This window comes from Dreissena polymorpha, chromosome 2, assembly GCF_020536995.1.
Source record: "Dreissena polymorpha isolate Duluth1 chromosome 2, UMN_Dpol_1.0, whole genome shotgun sequence".
NCBI lineage: Eukaryota > Metazoa > Mollusca > Bivalvia > Myida > Dreissenidae > Dreissena > Dreissena polymorpha.
Window position 1 is genome coordinate 138,737,623 of NC_068356.1, and position 20,327 is coordinate 138,757,949.

General features: G+C 35.2%; 1 protein-coding gene across 3 annotated transcripts in view; it reads right to left on the reverse strand.

The window, feature by feature from the left end:
* The window catches only part of LOC127869180 (pre-mRNA-splicing factor SPF27-like), a 36,576-nt gene that overhangs the window by 9,857 nt on the left and 6,392 nt on the right, over nucleotides 1-20,327 (reverse strand). For 2 of the 3 annotated variants that reach the window (XR_008044463.1, XM_052411508.1), the window contains exons 2-4: nucleotides 18,306-18,332; nucleotides 1,547-1,639; nucleotides 747-919 (exon numbers count right to left, since the gene is read on the reverse strand). Coding sequence is in view for 2 of the 3 variants with exons in the window: in XM_052411508.1 (XP_052267468.1) it covers nucleotides 747-919; nucleotides 1,547-1,639; nucleotides 18,306-18,332 (293 nt within the window). In the remaining variant the exon portion in view is untranslated. The remainder of the gene's footprint in view (nucleotides 1-746; nucleotides 920-1,546; nucleotides 1,640-18,305; nucleotides 18,333-20,327) is intronic. The other variant, XM_052411509.1, reaches the window with a different exon arrangement.

A 20,327-nucleotide genomic window follows, 5' to 3' on the forward strand; every position in this document is an offset into this window, starting at 1 on the left:
CTCTCCCTGTTACATACCTGAGTGCCTGATGTTCTTACTGAGCCTGTGAGTTCTCCACACATTCACTCCATGCTCACACATCTCTCCCTGTTACATACCTGAGTGCCTGATGTTCTAACTGGGCCTGTGAGTTCTCCAAACATTCACTCCATGCTCACACATCTCTCCCTGTTACACACCTGAGTGCCTGATGTTCTAACTGGGCCTGTGAGTTCTCCACACATTCATTCCATGCTCACACATTTCTCCCTGTTACATACCTGAGTGCCTGATGTTCTAACTGGGCCTGTGAGTTCTCCACACATTCAATCCATACTCACACATCTCTCCCTGTTACATACCTGAGTGCCTGATGTTCTAACTGGGCCTGTGAGTTCTCCAAACATTCACTCCATGCTCACACATCTCTCACTGTTACATACCTGAGTGCCTGATGTTCTAACTAGGCCTGTGAGTTCTCCACACATTCATTCCATGCTCACACATTTCTCCCTGTTACATACCTGAGTGCCTGATGTTCTAACTGGGCCTGTGAGTTCTCCACACATTCAATCCATACTCACACATCTCTCCCTGTTACATACCTGAGTGCCTGATGTTCTAACTGGGCCTGTGAGTTTTCCACACATTCACTCCATGCTCACACATCTCTCCCTGTTACATACCTGAGAGCCTGATGTTCTAACTGGGCCTGTGAGTTCTCCACACATTCACTCCATGCTGACACATCTCTCCCTGTTACATACCTGAGTGCCTGATGTTCTAACTGGGCCTGTGAGTTCTCCACACATTCACTCCATGCTGACACATCTGTCATCTTGCCGGGTGGAGGTTGAGGCAGCTCATACCTCTTCATGCTCATCATCTCTATCGGTAGCCGAGACTGCAGCCGTTCAAACTCGGTCTTCATAATGTCTGTCTGTCAACAGCATGTATGATTTTTGTATATTCATGCTTATTATAATAAAAAAATATTCTGTTTTATCAAGGCACTGTTACCAGCTTATAAAAACATGCTACCATACATGTTTTGACATTTTTGAGGAAAATAAATGGGGCCGATGAAAATATATCTCCTTGAGCACAAAATTGAACTGGTTACTGTAACAAAAAGTAAAATAAAGACTAAGGGTAGTATCAAACATTGACTAACGTTTACCACTTTGTTTCCAGATAAGCAACAGCTACTTAAAATGGAGTTGCGAGTGCGGGCTAGTACCCGGTATTTCAGATTTCATATTTGTCTGGAGATAAATTCTACTGGCCAATGTGAGTGGGTGAGTAATATTTTACACCCCAGTTCTAATGCTAGAATGTTTTTTGATACACGAGACTTGCTCTAAAAAAAAGAAAAGCTGGGTGCAGTTCCCTGATCTTAGACAACACTTTACGCTTTTGTGGAATTTTTTGTTTTATAGGAAATATCTTCTTAACAAAAATCCACTACAGACAGGGTTTTATCCCTGATTAGCCTGTGCAGTGGGACAACACTTTACCCATATGCATTAAGACCCGTTTTCCCAGAGCATGGCTCACATGTGTTCACCTCAAAGTGATGGTACTGGGCCTGTGGCAGGTACTCCAGGTAGTTTTTTGTAGGTCGGTACCTCCTCGTCTCTTCCTCAACCAGTGCCAGGGCCTGCAACAAGAATAAACAACTTCATTTCATTTGAGCAACGCCCTAGTAAAACGGGGCTTAATGCATGTGCGTGAATAGGAAAACAGGGCTTAATGCATGTGCGTGAAGTGTCATCCCAGATTAGCCTGTTCGGAGTGCACAGTCACAGCACAGGCTGATCAGGGACGACACTTTCTACCTTCACTTGATTTTCGCTAAAAAGTGACTTCCATCCTGATTAGCTTGTGCAGAAGACCATAGGAGACAATGACCCCATAATCAGTAATGCTGTAGAAAAGTTCAGTTAATGACCAGTTTGATACAGTAGAATGATTTTATATGGTTAAGTCTTTGATGCAATCAATAAATCAATTTTTAATAGGTAGTGAATATTGTGGTGTTGTTGATAAGGGTGATTTTTTTTACACTTTTCTTGTCCAAAGTGATAACTTGTCTTTAACACTAGACTAAGGATTATTGTTTTTCACATATCAACCAACAATCCAACAGGAAGATTAACTCATTTGGGGACCTATTGAAGCTAATTTGAAACCTTTTGAGTGAAAATGAATGAAATGCATAATGGTCATAATTGTATTAGAATACTTAAGAGTGTGTTTAAAGAGACTTGTTCTCATATTTTGGCATGTTTTGAAGTTTGTCATTGAATGCATTAAATACAAGAGCTGTCAGAGGACAGCGCGCTCGACTATTCGAGTGCTTGACAGTATAATGTAAGCCATCATGGGGAAATTGTTTATATTCAATAATTTATTAGACGATCTTTCAAAAATAAAAAAAATAAAAATAATTTTTTTTTTATTTTTTTTTTGGGGGGGGGGAGGGGGGGGCAGGGATTCTGGGTTGGGGGGTGGGGTATTGTTTGGGTGGAATCCATTGTAGTATTCAGGTAAGTGTTGTTTTGTCAAAGTATTAATAAAATCTGATCATAAATAAAGAAGTTATGGCAATGTAACTAAAGTAATATGCATATTGTAAATGGAAAAAGGGCCATAATTCTTACAAAATGCTTGATACAGTTGTCTGCTCTTGTTTATAGATTGGGGTCATTTTGGTAAAGAAGTATGCAAAATATAAAAGCAATATGTCAAGGGATATAGAGAATATTTGAGGTGGTACGCAAACTTTAGCATAGAAAATCTAAGTGAAAAAAGGGCCATAATTGTTACAAAATGCTTGATACAGTTGTCTGCTCTTGTTTATAGGTTGGGGTCATGTTGGTTAAGAAGTATGCAAAATATAAAAGCAATATGTCAACAGGGGTGGCGAAATCTCAAAAAACTATACTTGTCCACGGACAACCATTTAGGAAATTTAACTTACCCGTTGCTGAACTACACTTGTCCGTTAATGTTTATATAAATTATAAACGCATTTATTGATTAATGTTAAATAATGTGGAATATATCAACATGAGTATGATTTGCTTGTTTTGTTTATAATTGTATTTCAATGGTACATTCATTATAGCAGTATATTATAAACAATATAAAGCCTTTCTCAAACTTTAAATCTTGCGAAGCTAGTGTTATTAAAACATGTGCTGAACATAAGTACATTGTAATCTTAACAAATTAAACTAGTCCAATATGTGGACCTCATCAGACTGAGGCTCCGCTGCTGGTAGCAATTTGATTATATAAACTGGTAACCATTGAAAATCTGTTGGCCAAGTTTCTTGAAAAGTTCTGGTGCGTTAACTTAGATCATATTTTTATCATAATCTTTCTTAGTTTTTTGGGAGGTGGGCTGCTCAAAGCTTCGGGTTTCTGCTCCGTTGTTGAAGATTAAAAAAAAATGTTCATCTTTACCATTAAAGTCGTCTTAAATAACAAGGTAGACCGTGTTTTGATTATCTTAGATTGATACTTTTTATTTCCGTCTGATCGTAAAAATAAAGAAACCAGTGTGTACACTGTCTAACAGTCGGGCCGAATGTTGAAAATGCTGCATGCTCCCGGTCTCTTGCAGAATAAGGAGATCACTGCGCAGGAAAGTGCACGTATTTTAGCTTGATTGCTCAGCAAATAGCACTGACAATGTAATCGCGTGTCAACATCCGGTTTTGTAAAACTTAATTACGGCTTTAATACAATGTATTTTTGTATACCTGGACGCGACTTTTAAAAAACTTGTTGTCCACGGACAACTTAATTGAAAAAAGTCAGTTGCCCAGACAAGCAAATGTACGACTCGGGCAACTCGGACATTTGATTTCGCCACCCCTGGTCAAGGGATATTGAAAATATTTGGGGTGGTACGCAAACTTTAACATAGATTTATCAATAATATGCATATTCTAAGTGGAAAAAGGGCCATAATTAGTACAAAAAGCTTGATAGAGTTGTCTGCTCTTGTTTATAGGTTGGGGTCATATTGGTGAAGAAGTATGCAAAATATGAAAGCAATATGTCAAGGGACATTGAAAATATTTGGGGTAGTACGCAAACTTTAACATTTGCACGCTCACGCTAATGCTGACGCCGGGGTGAGTAGGATAGCTCTACTATATATATTCCAAATATAATAGTCGAGCTAATAAATGTATGTAGACATTGGAATTAAAAATCTCACATATAAATCACAAATACAAATAAAGACAGAAAAAACAAGAGCTGCGTTTGAGCTATATCCCAATTGAAAACATTATTAAGTTATTGTCCATTGACTTCATGATTTTTTGATCCGCAGGTAATGTAGGTAGACTCAAATACCAACAAGGGCTGTTTGTAAAACATGCAAGCCCCCCATATGGGCTGTCAGTTGTAGTGGCAGCCATTGTGTGAAAACATTTTTTGTCACTGTGACCTTGACCTTTGACCTAGTGACCTGAAATCAATAGGGGTCATCTGCCAGTCATGATCAATGTACCTATGAAGTTTCATGATCCTAGGCCTAATTATTCTTGAGTTATCATCAGGAAACCATTTTACTGTTTTGAGTCACTGTGACCTTGACCTTTGACCTAGTGACCTGAAAATCAATAGGGGTCATCTGCCAGTCATGATCAATGTACCTATGAAGTTTCATGATCCCAGGCGTAAGCATTCTTGAGTTATCATCCGGAAACCATTTTACTGTTTCGAGTCACTGTGACCTTGACCTTTGACCTAGTGACCTGAAAATCTATAGGGGTCATCTGCCAGTCATGATCAATGTACCTATGAAGTTTCATGATCCTAGGCGTAAGCATTCTTGAGTTATCATCTGAAAACCATTTTACTATTTCGAGTCACTGTGACCTTGACCTTTGACCTAGTGACCTGAAAATCAATAAGGGTCATCTGCCAGTCATGATCAATGTACCTATGAAGTTTCATGATCCTAGGCCTAAGCATTCTTGAGTTATCATCCAAAACCATTTTACTATTTCGAGTCACTGTGACCTTGACCTTTGACCTAGTGACCTGAAAATCGTTAGGGGTCGTCTGCCAGTCATGATCAATGTACCTATGAAGTTTCATGATCCTAGGCCTAAGCGTTCTTGAGTTATCATCCGGAAACCATCTGGTGGAAGGACGGACGGACAGACCGACCGACCGACATGTGCAAAACAATATACCCCCTCTTCTTCGAAGGGGGGCATAAAAATGCCGGATGGACTGACGGACAAAATGCCACTGGTATATGTCACACTACCGGGGGCATAAAAAGAACAATAGTTAACCTCACCTGGGCTTGAACCACTACCATTGGAGTAAAAGTCTAGTGCTGAAACCACTCAATCATCCGCCCTGACAGTTGAAAATTATGTTATACTGTAATTTATATTAGCAATTCAGTTATTGTCACAAACTATAATGATAACAACAGAACTTACCAAATTATTAATGAACCATCTTTAGAATTTTGGTTGCCTTGCTAGAGAATAACAAGCCTAGAATCATGTACATGTTGTGTTATGTGTATCTAGTGCTTTATCCATTTTCTTTAAATTATTGAGCAACAATTTTGCCCACACGACAGACTTTTAATGCATCATGTCTAGTTGTGAGCCGGAATTGAATCATTTTCTAGACCTAATTGATCCACAGTCGCCAATTTGTATTCTAGGTATAATTGGATTGAGTTGTTCAAGCTTTGAAAAAGCAAGTTGCCCTGCTTTTTAGCCGAACTGTAACCAACTTATGAAATTGAGTTTCCTGGGCTTAAATCTACTGGCCCCAGGCTAACAAGCAACCACTAAACCTAAGTTATTCATGATGTAAGATCTAACCGCGTATTGAACTCATTCAATTTGCAAGTATGAACACATTCAAGGGACCTTTTCACGTTTTGATAAATTGTGAAAATTAAACGAACTATTAATTTGGAGACTTCTGTTGTTGTTTTTCCTACTACGAGGACAATTCTTATATAAAGTATAAAATACATCTCTAATTGTATGGCCAATGGTCTAAAAATAGACTTATACCAGGGGTCAGTGGTTCGAGCCCAGTTGAGGGTAACTGAATTTTATTCTTGTTTTTTTAATGGAGCTTTTAAGATCCAAAGTTTACATTTATCAATATTAAGCATTTAATGACAAACTGTGAAAAGGTCCCTTTAAGATGTTTACTACAAAATGCCACAAGGTAAAAATTTAGAACTAATTGGTTGTTTATTTCACAGAATCACTTTATAATGAAATAAACAACCAATTAGTTCTAAATTTTTACCTTGTGGCATTTTTTAGTAAACATCTAAACATTTTGTTTATTTGCCTAGTCAGCGAGGTTACTTTGAAGTTATTATCACTTATATCTTTTGTTTTCAAATCATTATTAGAAAAGATAATTTAAGCTTCATTTTGGGAAAAGAGAGTTATAATGCACATGCATTTATTGTCATCCCAGTACCATAGACTCTCTTTAAACGAAAAACACCATTAAATCAGAGTGTCGTCCTTCATAAGCATGCGCGCATTGCACAGGCTAATCAGTGTGCACAGGCTAATCTGGGACACCACTTATATGACATGCATTAAGCCCCGTTTTCCCGGAAAGCAGTTAATATGTACAGATTTCAATGACAAACTGGCCAATGTCGTCGCAAAAGCTGTTCAACACTATTGATTACATACACACACTCACTGTCTGAAGTGTACCAGTGGTGAAGTATAAACAGGCAGATGCAGTGGTTATCGTTCTTAGTGTATGGTCCACAAGCGAACAACTAAAAAAGGCCTAGGCTGTTATTATACAGATAGTATTTAATATTTAAGAATATAGTAATTATTATCATACCAGTCACCATTTCATCGCATTACCGGTATTCTTATTCTAATAATTTGTTGGTTACCTAATTTTCTAGAAGAGGGACAAAACATTTTTTTTCAGATGTTACTGGGGTATTTCTAAAGTTTTAATTTTGTAATCTGTTGAACACAGTTCTGCTGATTACATGGTTTACATAGTAGCATGAGGTCACCTTGTTCTGCATAAGTATTTGATTTATGATTTTCTTCACCTGCAGTCATATTACTTTACATGTACAAAGCAATGGCCAAAAGTTACGGTCTAATTTACTGATGTGCCAAACACCTCAAAAAAACTTATTAAATCTTGTATACAAATTGTTTACAACCTTTTCAACCATCAAACCCCATTTTAGATTTTCTAATACTGAATGAAAACACCTTTTCAAAATCAATTAATCAAAGTCATAAAAACCCTGCAAATAATCTGAAAAAATATTCATTATCGAAATTCACATACATTTTGAATATTTATTTATTTAAAATCTTGCTATTAACATAACTAAAACAATGTAGATTAACTAATTTATTTAATGTTGCTTCAAGTTAATCAAATTAACATAAACAATGGTAATAGTAATATATACACAAGAACAGTACTTGACATTTTTAGTAAATTTGACAAAGATTACATATTTTGCAAATTTTCTTAAACTCGTACTGCTTTATTATAGAAATTGTGCATCATTATGCATAAGTTATGATCAACATACGTTACCATATACCACATGTAACATCAGTTTTATAGGTAAAGTTTATAACATATTTAAGTGTTAAAAGATATTACACCGATAAGTAGCTATTATTTTGAACAATCATTATCACAATTATCTGTTACTTCCAAAAAGTTTAATAAATGAATTGGGTATTTGTTACTTTTGTAGTATATATTTTAATTGACAAACCGTTTTTTTTTCTTTGTTATATTTCCAGTGCTTTTCTTATTTAATATACGTCACAAACTATATTTAAACAAGCAAATTCGTTGAATTCATATCCCCCACCAATATCTTCTGGACACAAAAGTGTTATATTTGACACTCAAAAAAGCATCTTTTCAAGATACAAAGGGCCATAACTCCGTTATTAACAGATGGTGTACAATGCCATTTGGCGTGCATCATCCTCTTATCCATATATATACTCATACCAAGTTTCAATGAAAGCACTTACAAGATATTGCTCCGGACGGACGGACAACGCCAAAACAATATCCCTCCGCCGATGGCAGGGGATAAAAAGAGATGTGTTGGTCAGAAACACAATGCCCTCTATTGCGCCGCTTTGAAATAAAATTTAAATATATAATTTGGCAGGTTTACAAATTATCTCCCTTTTAAAGCTTATTACTTCCCTTGGATTGGATTTTTTTGACTTTTGACCTTGAAGGATAACCTTGACCTTTCACCACTCAAAATGTGCAGCTGCATGACATACACATGCATGCCAAATATCAAGTTGCTATCTTCAATATTCAAAAAGTTATGACCAAAGTTTTGGTTAAAGTTTTGGGACACACACAATCAATGAATGACAGACAGACAGACAGGCCAAAAACAATATACCCCCGATCTTTCAATCCGGGGGCATAAAAACAACAAGGTTAATCTGAAAAAAGGTCCTTTTAGAGACAATGTACATATTTCTTCAAATCTATGTCTGGAGTTCAGAATTTTATGTCAGTGGACATTTGTCAGAATATGCATGTTTACACTTCTGTTTGAAGAATATTTATTATGCAGTTATACATATAAACAGTTATACAACAACATGCTTGCATTGAAAACCATATTTTGTAATGTATAGCGCGCAGTTTTTTACCACCACATTTCAAATAACAAGAGGGCCATGGGCCCTAAGACGCTCACCTGAGACCCAAAGGAACTAAACTATTCTGGGAAGGTGGAGTTCAAAATAATAAAAGTACTTCATGAAACATAAATATCATCATAAGGTTCACAAGAAGAAATTCGCTCGCCCCTGGAAACCATGCTCTTCAGAGCACCGGAGCCATTTTCAAACTAAATCAAGATATTATAGGAACATATGTTCTCAGCATGTTTCATTAAGATTGAACTAAAATGTGACTTATAGAGAGTTCACAATGTTTCATTATAGCAATAAAAAGAAATCTGCCATCCACCTCAGGGCCTTGCTTTTAAACAAACTGGAACTATTTTCAGACTCACCTTGCAATGATATTTCCAATTAAAACAACTATCAATCCTATTTAAAACACAAATCTTTGATAATCACACCAAAACCACCGACCTGACATATATAAACTGTGTGCCATAACAATTTGTGTTCCACTCTTATCAGTCTGAAGGTCTTTGATGTGAGTTCCCAGCTGGGGCCTATTTCTAGGGACTAAGGGCTTTTAAGCTGCAAGCCTGTTACATCAAATTAACAATTCAAGCACAGTCAATAGAGAATTACATGTAATTAGTTGCTGATAAGCAGGTGGATGAATGGGATCAATGGGGAAATAAGAGTGCATTCCTGACAAGCCATGCATTCATGATTGGAGGTCAAACAGAATTCAAGTTATATACAGTTGTTTCTCCCCTAAGTGATTTTCTGTGAACTCAATATTACTACTTAAAATTTTGAGAATATTTAATAAAGGGTTTTCAGATGGCAAAAATATGTTTGTTGCACTTCATCCCCAATCAATCATAAACATAATAATCCTCTTCAGAAAGGAACAAAAATAAATTAAAAAAAAAAATTGGCAATTTAACTGTATATCTTGTCGGCAGAATTAATATTTAGATGACTGCGTGGAGATCATGAATATCATAATATGCATAAATTTCATTCAACGTGTACATCGGTAATTTCATTGTAGAGTGTAAACAAGGTTGCACTAAAAAGCCATTTAAAGCCATGTTTTTCAACAAACCACAACCATAAAGAACTTGGCCTAGATATCATAACAAGATATCCATTATAAACCAATGTTTTGACCAAGTTTCATGATGATTGGACAAAAAATGTGACTTCTAGAGTGTTCACAAGCTTTTTTTACTATACAAATATAAGGAAAAAGACCCCCCCTGGCGGCCATGTTTTTTTACCAATCAGAACCATTTTTTTTAAATCAACCATCGTACATGTATCAAGGCAACAAATGTTCTGACCAAATTTCATAAAGATTGGGCAAAAAATGTGTCTTATACACATGTAGACTGTTCACATTTTTTCACTATATACATATAGAGAAAACTGACCCACCCCCTGGCGGCCATGTTTTTCAAATGTTCACGACTATTTTCAAACTCGTCCGAGATATCCACATAAACAATGTTTTGACCAAATTTCATGATGATTAGGCAAAAAATGTGACTTCTAAAGTGTTCACAATCTCTTTTACTATATAATTATAAGGAAAAAGACCCCCAACCCTGGCGGCATTTTTTTTTTTACCGATCCAAACCATTTTCATTCTCAACCGTTGTATCCAGTAACCAAATCTTCTGACCAAATTTCATGAAGATTGGACCAAAAATGTGACTTCTAGAGTGTTAACATGTTTTCACTATATACATATTGAGAAAACTGCCCCGCCCCCTGGCGGCCATGTTTTTTCACCGATCTGGACCATTTTCGAACTCGTCCGAGATATAACTACAAACAATATTTTGACCCAGTTTCATGATGATTGGGCAAAAATTGTGACTTCTAAAGTGTTCACAAGGTTTCTCTATAGCCATATAAGGAATACTGCCCCTCCCCCTGGCGGCCATGTTTTTCAACGGACCAGAACCACTTTTGAACTCAACCAACATATCATTAAGGCAAACATTTTGACACAGTTACATGAAGATTGGGCATGAAATGTGACTTCTACAGTGTTAACAAGGTTTTTCTTTTTTTTGACCTAGTGACCTAGTTTTTGACCCAGCATGACCCAGTTTCGAACTTGATCAAGATATCATTGGGACAAATCTTCTGACCAAGTTTCATGAAGATCGGACAATAAATGTGGCCTCTAGAGTGTTTACGAACAAATGTGGACGGACGACGGACAAAGACCGGTCACAAAAGCTCACCTGAGCAATCAGGTGAGCTAAAAAAATGTACCTGACCAATTTCGTAAAGATTGGAAAGTTAATGTTAACAAGGTTTAACTTTAGCCATACAAAGAAAACTGCCCTGCCCCCTGGCAGCCATGTTTTTTCAAATGACAGGAACCATTTTAGAACTCCACCGAGACATCATTTAAACAAAATGTTTTGACCTTATAGTTTCATGAAGTTTTTGTTAAAAATGTGACTTCTAGAGTGTAAACAAGGTTTAACAAAAGCGATACAAGAAAAAGTGCCTGAACCCAGTTGGCCATGGTTTTCAACCATTTTAAAACTCAGCCCAGATATTGTTAAAACAAATTTTCAGACCAAGTTTCATGAAGATTCGACCATAAATTTGACTTCTAGAATGTTAACAAGGTTTAACTACAGCCATATATGGAAAACTACCCCGTCATTTGTCGGACATATTTTTCAATCGACTGGAACTGTTTTCAAAAACTCAGTTGTGTTATCATTAGAACAAATGTTAATTGTGACCAGGTTTCATGAAGATTGGACTATAAATAATACTTATAGAGTGTCAACAAGGTTTAACCCTTTCAGCGCTGGAACCAAATTTTAAAGGCCTTTGCAAACAGTTTGGATCCAGACTAGACGCCACAGAACGTGGCATCTCATCAGGAGTTAAACTGTTTGCTATTCTGATAGTATTCTTTGAAAAAAAATCGAAGAAAATGCTAATTTTAGAAATTCAGCAGACGACATTTAAGCAGACGACAAATTTCCCAGCATGCAAAGAGTTAACTATAGCCATATAAGGAAAACTGCCACGTCCCATGATGGCCTTGTTTTCCTTGTTTTTCAACAGACCTGAACCATTTTTGAACTCAGCTGAGATATCATTAGGAGAAATTTCTGGCCACTTTTCATAAAGATTGGAAATAAATGTGGCCTCTAGACAGAGCTCCTGATAATTTGTTAAGATAAAGAGTATTTCACTCATGACTTTTTTAGCTGATGAGTAAAATTCAAAATCAAAGACTTTTGCGGGACTATTTAAAATAATCCCGCAAAAGTATTTTATTTTTTATTTTATAAATTTTTATACATGAACATGCAGAAAACATGTATTAATAATAAAGAACATCTACTCTTGTTTACACAAACATGCATTTTGAAATGGCTGATCAAATAATCCAAATTGGGGCACTGTTTGAAACCATTATTAATCGTCAGGCATTAATTTTCATAAATTTCGTCAGTCGACCGATCGGCGAATTTAAGATCCTAACGAACAATCATGCTCTATGTTTGAACAAAAACAAACACCAAGTTGAACAATATTTAAAACTATACCGTAGACATGAGGCATTAAATTCCAACATAATCCATGCACACATTCACTGCTGTTTCGTAATCAAGATTAATCCGGTTTTGACACAAAGGGATGTAGATTACACAAGGTACTTAACTGACACGTGACACTTCTTTAAAACGCGTGTGCATTACAGCTGTATCGAATGCGTTGACTTCGTTTATGTAGAATGGTAATGGATTAGCGCTAATTGTTTATAACTTTATTACCCATTAGGTGCATTGTGTTTTTCAGGGGTGTTGCATATTAGCCATCACGCAGCGAATGCCGATGAAAGACAATAAACCAAATGAAAAGATGACGATGTGTTATCAACATGCGTATTTATCACAAATTAATAAAGAATATTTAAACTGCTGTTTGTTGTTTGATTGTTTGCGTTTAACCACACTTATTACTATTTTATATGTATCAATTTATTTATTTTTAAATTATTTACATTATTGATTTATATACCGGTAGTTTACTTTTTAAGAACAAACACACACATAGAGTTTCTAATTTTAATGTTGATATCAGAATAAAAAAACATTTTATTTGAAAAAAAACACACTTAACAAACTGGAACCTCTTTCGTATAACACAAAGAGTTTTAAAACGGTATTGACAGCATTTTAATAAAAATCATACCAACTAGAACACATACCCAATTGGCAATTGGCTTCGTTGTTACAAACACTCGTTAACGGTTATTCGCTCCCACTTGTCCGCTAATCATAACAATGAACGTGTTAATGGCATACATTAAGAGGGTCCATTACTGTCCCTTGATAACAAAAGACTAGTTAATTGGCATGTGACAAACAGGTGCCACCTCCTGCAGTGATTCTCAAGTGTGTTCCCGCATTCGTACCACGATTTTTCGCAACTGCGATTGATCGCGAATATGTATTACACACAAATCGGATATTGACTGACGCATTTTTTTTAAATTCAAAATCAGAAATCGGCGAATTTAAGTGCTGACGAAATCGTCATTTTTATACAAATGACGAAATTTTGTGCTGTCGAAAATAAATGGTTTCACAGTAACTGATAATTGCACAAAATGCGTATGCCAATTTTTATGATTTTTTTCACTCGTCAAAAGTATAATTCATGCGTATTTGGAAAATTTCCATTAGTATTTTACGCAAATATGCATCTTATCTGGACCTCTGTCTCAAGTGTAAACAAGGTAAATAGTGGGGACACACAGTGAACGACATACAATAAGTGATCACAAAAGCTCGTCATGAGCATGTGCTCAGGTGAGCATGCAAATCAACTCAAACTGTAAGTAAACTTTTGTGTAACTTCTAAACATTTACAAGTTTCTGTTCCATGGTTCATCATTTTTATGAGCAACATGGGCACAAAAAAGCTGCACCTCTTCTGATTACTTTTATTTGTGTACAAAATGAAAGGTGCACCCAGTGTTTACATGTGCATATGTCACACTGTGCCCATTTTACAATATTTTTAGAAGCACTGTATCTTTTAGCTTCAGGTGAAAATTGTTTGCACTGACAACACACGTCCTCTTCATTTTCATCCTGACTACTTTCAGAAAAGGTTTCCATATTTGAGGGGCCAGGCTGAGGAGATGTACTAAGGTCCTCAGTACTGGTAGCTTTGTTACTGTGGTTTATATATATATATAGTGTATTCCTGTTTTTATCATCTGTAGGTTCTGTAATTTGCTGCATGACCTCTTCTGATTTTTCTTTATCTGCCACTATTTCACTTATTGTGTTTCTTTCTTTTGATGGTGTTTTAATTTTTATTGTTAATGTTCTTTCTTTCTGTTTCAACATGGCAATACTGTTCACATCTATAGTTTCCTGGCTCTCTGACGTTTCTGACTCAGAGTGAAGGAGGACTTCAGCTAGGTGTTTGCTTGGGACAGCGTCTGCATTGAAAGGGTATATACCTGCACGGGCAAAAGAATTTACAAGATTTTCTGGAGACACTGATTTGAGATATGACTTTGATGCAACTTCACACACGTTATAGCGTGTAATGACAGCCGACTTTCGGCACATCAGTTGGAGGCTGAGGCTGTCATAAATCTTCTGGAAATGCTTGAAGCAACCAATATCTAAAGGTTGAAGGAAATGGCTGCAGTTTTTGGGTAGAACAGATAGAACAATGTTGTGTTCTAGAGCCCATTCTGTTATACCAACTGAAACATGTGATTCGTGGTCATCAAGTAGAATTAATTTCTTCTGATCAGTAGATCCGGGAGTGAACTTCAGAAAATGCTTCTCTAAGTAGTTGCAAAAAACAGAACCGTTTGACAATCCAGTCTCGCTTACTGTTCCGTTTGAGCCGGGAGCTGCACCAATTAACAAGTCAGGTTTCATGCGTTTGCCCGGAAACACATAAAATGGGGGTATAGCTTGCCCTGCAGCGCTCCCACAACCAATGATTGTGACTGTCTGCCATTCAACAATTTCAGGTGATTTGTGATTGACTGTTACTCCTTTTTCATCAATACTAAAGATAAGGTGGGGTTTATCTGTTAATTCATGTTTAACTAATGTTTCCTGCAAGTTTTCAAAGAATTTGGAGATTGCGTCTTTTGAGGCCATTTTAGCTTGAGCATCATTAAGGGCTCTAGGTGATATGTTTTTGAGTTCTGGCCAGCGCTGACAGAAACCGCGGGTCCATTTCAAAGATAGGGGGTTGTCTTTTTTTCTTTTGCCCAACTGGACAGCATAGTCAAATGCAAATTGAGCATATTCTTTCTGAGTGCATCTATGGCCATTTTCAGCCATTCTTTTGAAATGTTCAAACATTTTTTTTTCTTCATCATGTGAAAACAAAGGCGCACTTCCTAAAGCTTGAGTGTTTACATTAACACTGATATTGCCTAAAGTTCTATCTCTGAGAGTTGATTGTGGAACATTGCATAGGACTGCAGCTTTTCTCACAGAAATACCACCTTTTTTTACAAGTTCGTAAGCATTCGCGAGAGCTGTTGGTGAGTAAAGTCTTCTTTTCTTTATTTGCTTTGGTTGATCCTAAAATGAGAAAATCACCATTTTGAAAAGGTCTGAAAAACTGTGAAAATCTCCATTTTGAAAAGGTCTGAAAAACAATCTAATAGAATAAGTTGCGATTTAAATTACCAAGATATCTGGTATGAAGTGCTGTCAATTAAAATGTAATGTTAACATGTGCAGTTGCCTGCTTCTCTTTACAATTAAAGTGGAAATTTCATGAATGAGACCAATAGAATATTAAAATGTATGGAATGATAAATTAGGATTATTTTAGTTGACGACAGTTTTGAAATGTAGTATGTAATACCTGGTTTTTCCTCATTTGTGTTGTTTTTGGCTCTCAATTAAAACTGGTTGCAATAATCCAACTCCGAGCTACTGACCTTCAGGTCACTGGGAGATGCAACTGGTAAAGGACTTTTTCCATGTAAACATCTATAAAATATTTCATTTCTAATATGCGCTACATATTATGTTTTCAGTCATAAATGAAAAAAAAAAAAAGTCCCTTAATATTAAGCACATATTTAAATGACTTAAGTGATATTGTGTGCTTGCAGAATAATTACAATAATACAAATTTCAAATGAGTCAACTGTTTTAATGAGACATTTGAAATTTGAAAATATGTTTATTTATTAAACCCAATGAAAATCTGCAACAACTTTTTATGGTTTGATTGTACCAATGAACCTATTGTGATCAGAATATGTACTCATTCAAACAACATTGTTATACACTACAACCTCATTTTCAATTTCTAGCATTTGACTAGACAATCAGACAATCTGGTGAAAAAATTAGTGCAGCGTAACCATGTTCTTTTCTTTGCTATATTAACTGTAAATTTAAATTATGCTTTTAGTTTTAAAATGTTTTTTTTAATCAAGTTTTCGTTACAAGCATTTTTCCAAAACAGACACAAGTTCATTTTAATGGTAACAGGTTTACAGTTTGTTATGATGTATAAGGTTAATTAAAATTGATTTGACCTATTATTGGTGGAGACCTATTATTGGTGGAGACCTATTTTTGGTGGAGACCTATTATTGGTGGAGACCTATTATTGGTGGAGACCTTTTATCAGCTATTTTCTTTACATTAAGAATGAGACTCTTGTGATGATGTCACAAGCATAGGTTCCCAAGCATTTTGTTTTCCTACCAATGTCCTAAAAATTCTACTTTTGAAAATAACGATAAATATAACATAAATGAGAAAAAACAGGTATAATTGCATTTCACAGTCTTATTTCAGCTAAAATAATCCAAATGTATAAATATATTCCATACATTTTATTGGTCCTCTTAATTAAATTTCCATATAAATTGCAAAGTGAAGCGGACAACTTCCCTAGTGTAAACAAAACACTTTCATTTATTAATTTTAACACAAAACCTTTCACTTTTTCCGTATTTCATTGTAGATTCTAGCATAAGAACTGTGGGCACACACCGCATACGGTGGTACGCATGTTCAGTGAGAATACCCTTATCCTGGACGGACGTTTATTTCATCAATTTTTTTTTAATAGTAGCATATATGCTGAAATTTATTTGATAATGAAAATAAATGACAAACATTTGTATTTGTGAAATTCTTTAGCACTTTTATACGCACATGTTATTCAAAAGAAGTATTACCACACGGCTCCCCCTGGCTTTAAAATTTATGTAGCAAACATTTAAGCCAAATGGATTTTGTGAAAGCAAATTTTAGAAACTGTAGCCAAAGTTTTAGCCATTTGGAACTGCATAATGCTTATTTTTTCCTTTTCATATGTATATGTCTATGTAATACTATTATTATGATTAATTTAATTTACCGGTTATTATTATTAAATTTTTTAATCCTTATCAGAACATTCTGCTTTATTAAGCAGACTTATGTTTTTCAGTATGTTATATAACTATATGCTTAATTATATTTCAAGGATCACATTGATTAAACCAATCATAAGATACAGAACATTTTGTTACCATTAATTATGGATCATATCAGCAAACAGTTGCATTAGAACATTTAAATCCCTTTTGTCAAAACATCCCATGCAGTCTACAAAATAGGTCCGTAAAACTGCCTGTGTGTTTTCATAAGTAACTAAAACAATAAAAATACACAGTGTTTGACTACAAATTAATTTTAGGAATAGGAAATTTCAATTCCAAATCACTAGAGATATAATTGTCTTACACTGAACACGAAACCTTTAACATAAATTAAGAGATATGGATGGTCTATGCGCCACAAATTGTTTCAAACAACATTTATACATGCGGTTGTAATTAACGTTGTACATGTAGTAGCATCATATTCACAGGCTCTCATCGGGAGGGAGGATCAACACAAAATACATTAGCACTGTTTATTTGAAGCTCGAATTTGTAAATGTTGTGTAAACATTAAAATTCAGAAGTGTGACAGTGTGTTTTGGATTAAATATTTGATTATATGCTCATTTGGGAATTAAACAAAACACCGAATACCTACCCACACCACTATATTATATACTCTTTTCACTTTACCATGCGTTTTTTTATTTAAAAAAAAGTTAAACAGTGTTTTGTCCACAATATTTTCTTCATTGCCATAATTTCGAAATTTTCACCTTTAGCAAATTTGCCGAACGATAATGGAAGCCCTGGACCAATAGCACAGGAACTTGAATTGTAAATAGTAGTTTATTTTTTTTAAATTACAGTCTAAGTTCATATAAAATATGTTCAGTGGATCAAATTTTCAAGTTTAGGTGGTCTAATGCCTAATACAATTGAGTACTCAGCTTTTTGTTGTGTTGTCACTATAAATAGGTCAATCATGCAAGAAGTGAATGCAATTTTTAGTGTGTATGGAACTTTGCATAGTTAAACATGCTGTCAATAAATAAATTTTACGTGATTTAATAGGAATTAAATAATTCTTTAAAGGTAAATCATTTGTTGTTGCATTGTTTGCATTAGTTCAGATATTCTGTTACTTATATTCTTACTACACTGATAATTTGTCACTGGTGGATACATGGAAGTTTTTTTACCTGGATTTTACCAAGAAGAACTTTGAGCTGTAAGTATAAATTCATAAAAGCTCAAACCATTCAAGAACAAGAGGGCCATAATGGCCCTGTATCGCTCCACTGTTTTTTTCATGCGAAAAAAACGTGCAATGCGCATGGGTTGAAATGTACTCAAGCATGTGACTTTCTCTTTCCCTCGTCCCACTGGGCGCTTAAAAGTTGTAAGGGTGAGCTTTTTTATATATGGAAAAAGTTACTACCGTGTTAACTAAACAGACTAAAAAGCCCCAGAATTGTTGCACAGGTCCTTTGCTTATAACGTAGGTACATTTATCTCGCCAAACGATATTGTCGTTCTTTCTATTTCACATATTTTTAGATGCTGAAGATCAAATCTACACATTTGATTTGAAAAAGATTCACAAGAACCATAGGAATCAAAATGCCTTAACCCTTTACCAAACGACACATTTTGGACTGTCCCAATTTGAAAGAGGTTGCAGACGACAATTAAATTGTAATGGAATATGAAAGAAATGATCAGGTACGGTAGAAATAATTGTGATAAAAGGAGAAATCGCTCATCTCGAGCAATTTCTCCTTTTATCACAATTATTTATAAAGTTGTCAGCTACAATCCCCTAAAATCCTGTTAGTGTTTGGTAAAGGGTTAATATTCTCTGGTTCCTTCTTAGAGCCTTTCACACATTTATAACAAATACAACAGTAGCATCTTTCTTTGTAAAGAATCATCTCAAAATATAATTAACAACCCACACATCCCGAAGACCAAGAGGCCTGAGAATATTATGATAATCTAAATATTACTTCTTTATATTCATAAATGTATATAATTAAGTAATACATTTGACTTCTAAGATCAATTCATAACTTATTTTAAGAAAATTATAAAATGGTCAGAAATATATAGATCTATGGATCGTTGAGCAATTGACAATCATATCCACAATTCATGAGTCACGATTCACAAATGAAACATTGAATCATTAGTTATTAAAAAGCAGCATATACGATAGTTAAGAACATTGCACTTCATTAATTCCAACACCTTCTCTTGGATACAAAGTTTGAGTTTACCATGCAGTATCATATATTGACTTTTCTTTAAATAATTATTTTCATGGAAGTTGTGTTTTAAAAATCAATAATATATTATTAAACTGGTTTAAACACTACAAAAAAGACATGAAATTAACATGTCATCCGAAATATTTTTATCCGGATATGTGTTCACTTTCGACATATTTAAATAAAACCCGACTTTTTTCAGTTTATAAGAAAAACATTCATAACACCTTTTCTTACTTCAATTCCTTTGTAAGCAGTCACCATCTGATCTTAAATGGCACTAAATGGCAGGGTTTTATCTCATGTTAACAAGATGTTGTTGTTGTTGTTGTTGGTCACAGACACACGGCCGCAGTAATCTCCCCTGGTAAACATCATATGTTCAGTTTTGTGACCCTCGGGGCAGGGTCAAATTTGAGCCCAGGGGAATAATTTGAACAAATTTGGTAGAGGACTATAAGATATCACTACACACCAAATTTAGTAGCCCTAGGCTCTATAATTATGAACAAGAAGATTTTTAAAGTTTGCACAAAATAGGCCTTATTTAAGCATATGTTCATTTTTGTGACCCCCAGGGCAGGGTCAAATTAGTCCCCAGGGGCATAATTTGAACAAAATAGGTAGAAAACTATTAGATGTCACTAAATACCAAATTTGGTAGAAATAGGCCAAATGGTTATGGACAAATAGATTTTTAAAGTTAACACAAAATGGGCCCAATATAAGCATATGTTCAATTTTGTGACCCCTGGGAACCAGGGCTCGAAATTAACACTCGCACACTCGCAAAATGCGAGTAAAAAATACCGATTGCGAGTTAAGTTTAAAGCCACTAGTATTTTTTTGCAAGTAAATAAATAGTGAAAAGAAATGAGTAGGTATAATGCTGCTCGACGTCATGATTGCTAAATCTTAGGTCAATTTATAGAACGCCCAAGTACCCTTATGCGT